The sequence below is a fragment of the Rhincodon typus genome, chromosome 39, assembly GCF_021869965.1.
Source record: "Rhincodon typus isolate 14 chromosome 39, sRhiTyp1.1, whole genome shotgun sequence".
In the NCBI taxonomy this organism is placed as follows: domain Eukaryota; kingdom Metazoa; phylum Chordata; class Chondrichthyes; order Orectolobiformes; family Rhincodontidae; genus Rhincodon; species Rhincodon typus.
Window position 1 is genome coordinate 6,378,947 of NC_063370.1, and position 3,512 is coordinate 6,382,458.

Sequence of the window (3,512 nt, forward strand, 5' to 3'; positions counted from 1 at the left end):
TAAGGGTCACTGTGTAACTGTACAGGGTCAGTGTTTATTCAGCAGGGCAAGGGTCACTCGCTGTGTAACCGTACAGGGTCAGTGTTTATTCAGCAGGGTAAGGGTCACTCACTGTGTAACCGTACAGGGTCAGTGTTTATTCAGCAGGGTGAGGGTCACTCACTGTGTAACTGTACAGGGTCAGTGTTTATTCAGCAGGGTGAGGGTCACTCACTGTGTAACTGTACAGGGTCGGTGTGTATTCAGCAGGGTGAGGGTCACTCACTCTGTACAGGGTCAGTGTTTATTCAGCAGGGTGAGGGTCACTCACTCTGTACAGGGTCAGTGTTTATATAGTATGCGTGAAGGTGTTGAATTCTGCAGCCCCTGAGTTGATGGGTCAGTTACATTTTGCATTTTTTGTGTTGGTCATCCTGCACCATTGATGAAATTACTGATGTCTCACATTCAGCGAGAGCCCTGCGATATTGCCCCGAAGAGGGGAGGGAGTTTCGAAGCAATTACCTGTTCTCCTTCCCATTCTGAAGGAGTGACTGCCTGTCATTGGGAGTCCTGTCAGTGCAGACGTATGTGTTCCTCCTGCTCATGGCACTGGCTGGAATATTGTTCTGCAGAACCAAATGGAGAATGTTACTTATCCCGGCCAAGGAATCGCTGCCCTGAACTTTCCCCACACCAGGACACCTCCTGGTCGCTAAGCTTGGCCTGGGAGACCACACAGTTCAGTGACTGGCCTGGGCTGTCCCTTTAAGGCTGCTATCCCTAGGCAGTTGGCCTCTAGCCCCTTGTCTCAGGTTCTAGTGAACAGTGTGTCCTGTTCGGATTCCAATCACTGGCTTTTCACTGACAAAAAAAAGGATTGTGAAGAAGGGTTGGTGAAAACCGATGGGAACACCTCTCTATGACGAATTGGAGTAGCCTCCGGGAACGAATAAATCCCAGGAGGAAGAGAGTCTGGGGAATAATAAAAACATTGTGTTTCTCTCCCCTTGTCGTTTGCCACGTGCACTCAAGTCACAGGTGACAATTGCTGGAAACATCTTGAAGGCTGATCGACCGAGTGAGGCATTTTGGAGGTGATGCATCCAGGAGTAAGCTCCCTCTTAGTTGGCACCCTCAGTTTTAGTGGGGGTTGAGTGGTCTGAGATCCAGACTCAGATGGAGGAGTGACATTGCCAATGGTCCAGGAAGGGCCTGGAGACCAGAGAAACGGAAGCTCAATATCGAGCAAACTCCTGCCCATATGAACATAAGAAGTAGGAGTAGGCCCCATCTGGCCCCTTGAGCCTGCTCTACCATTCAATAAGATCATGGCTGATCTTTTCATGGCCTCAGCTCCACTTACCCGCCCACTCACCATAACCCTTAATTCCTTTACTGTTCAAAAATCCACCTTAAAAACATTCAAAGAGGAAGCCTCAACTGCTTCCCTGGGCAGGAAATTCCACAGATTCACAACCCTTTGGGTGAAGAAGTTCCTCCTCAGCTCAGTCCTAAACCTGCTGCCCCTTATTTTGAGGCTATGTCTCCTAGTTTCACCTGCAAGTAGGAACAACCTCCCTGCTTCTACCTTATCTATTCCCTTCATTATTTTGTATATCTCTATAACATCTCCCCTCATTCTTCTAAATTCCAATGAGTCCTGCCTCATAAGGCAACCCTCTCAACTCCGGTATCAACCGAGTGAATCTCCTTTGCACCCCCTCCAGTGCCAGTACATCCTTTCTCAAGTAGGGAGACCAAAACTGTACACGGTACTCCAGGTGTGGCCTCACCAGCACCTTGTACAGCTGCAGCATTACCTCTCTGTTTTTAAACTCCATCTCTCCAGCAATGAAGGAGTATATTCCATTTTCCTTCTTACTTTACCTGCTGCACCTGCAAACCAACATTTTGTGATTCATGCACAAGGACACCCAGGTCCCTCTGCACAGCGGCACGCTGCAATTTTTTCACCGTTTAAACAATAGTCCATTTTGCTGTTATTCCTACCAAAATGGATATAACCCTGGAGAAAATTGCAAGGGGCATTAAACAAAATTAAGGTTTTGTCTCAAGTTCAGAAGAAGAGTTGGACTGGTCTTGCAACCTTCTCTCTGCTTTCTCTCCATTGATGCTGCCAGGCCTACTGGGTTTCTCCAGCACTTTTTCAAATTGTTGTTAGATTTCCAGTTCTTTGCTTTGTTTTATTTGCTTGAGGTCTGTCTCTTCACCAGATTAAAAAAATAAACACATTGAAAACAGCGGGGCCCTGTTTGACTGACAATTAAGCATTAGCAAATGGGGCAATGGGCTTTCTTCCTTTCTGATTGGTGCAGGAGGGCAGTGAGTCATGAGGATGGGCATGTTGACTGACCAATGGCCGATGGCCGTGGGCAGGGGTGTGAGTCACACGGTAACACCTCTGGGAATGTAGTTCGAGAGCGGCAACCCGGGCCGAGGCTCTTTCTGATTGGTCAGGGCTTTTCAGGGGGGTGGGGGCAAAAGGGGCAGGCATTGGAATGGGGAAATGGGGGTAATCAAGAAACACCAAACACCAGGTCTTAAGCTCTCGACAAACAAATAAAAATTACCCACCCGCCAAAAATTAGATCAGGGGTGAACAATCTGCATCACTGCACCACCCCACCACCCCACCACCCCACCACCGGCAGGAGGCCAGAACGACAACCCAATTGGGCAGCGTGACTCCTCCAGAGGCAAAAAATGTTGACATGGCGTTTACATTGTCCGTGCCAAAGCCTCGCGACAGGACGTGAGAGCTTGGGTGGAAAGGACAGCTTTAGATGCCAGTCTCTGGTCCGACAGCAGTGAAAATTCCACACACCAAAGCTGCAGCGACCGAAGGGGTAAAAATTTCCAAGGTCATTTGCTGGCGGAGATGGATAGACGGAGGGCGCGCAACAACGTGAGCTGAAGGCAAGACAGGAAGATATTTTAAAACTCGTTCACAGCTTGGTTGCTCGCCCCTCAAGATCCTCAGCCGAGTGTCTCGTGAGGCCATTTAAAAATCAGCCATGTTGCTGCAGGACTGCAGTCACGTGAAGGCCAGAGCGGGTAAGGATGGCAGATTTCCTTCCCAGAGGGACATCAGGGAACCTGTTGGATTTTTACCACAACTGATCATAGGTTCATGAGAGAGCTCCCCCTCCAAATGCACCGCATTTGCTGAACCACAAGATGGGACAGGATCTCAAAGTAGAATTTCCAGGAAATATTTGGGAATAATGTTAGGATTATAATGTGCACAGCAATGTGACACATCTATTGTCCATAAAAAATAAAATGCGACTTTTATCGAGCAAATACAAGAAACATTAAGTGACCAATTGACCATTTCTGATGAAGGGTCTAGGCCCGAAACGTCAGCCTCTCTGCTCCTATGATGCTGCTTGGCCTGCTGTGTTCATCCAGCTCTACACCTTGTTGTCTCGGATTCTCCAGCATCTGCAGTTCCTACTATCTCTGATTCAATTTTAACCCCACTGCGAAGCCTCTTCTAAGGATGCCTA

The 3,512-nt window shown here is 48.3% G+C and overlaps 1 protein-coding gene across 1 annotated transcript in view; it reads right to left on the reverse strand.

The window, feature by feature from the left end:
* Window positions 1-3,512, reverse strand: part of LOC109926435 (MAP/microtubule affinity-regulating kinase 3-like) — a 19,382-nt gene that overhangs the window by 10,187 nt on the left and 5,683 nt on the right. Inside the window, exon 2 of the mRNA XM_048618210.1 lies at window positions 505-608. Coding sequence (XP_048474167.1) covers window positions 505-608 — 104 coding nt within the window. The remainder of the gene's footprint in view (window positions 1-504; window positions 609-3,512) is intronic.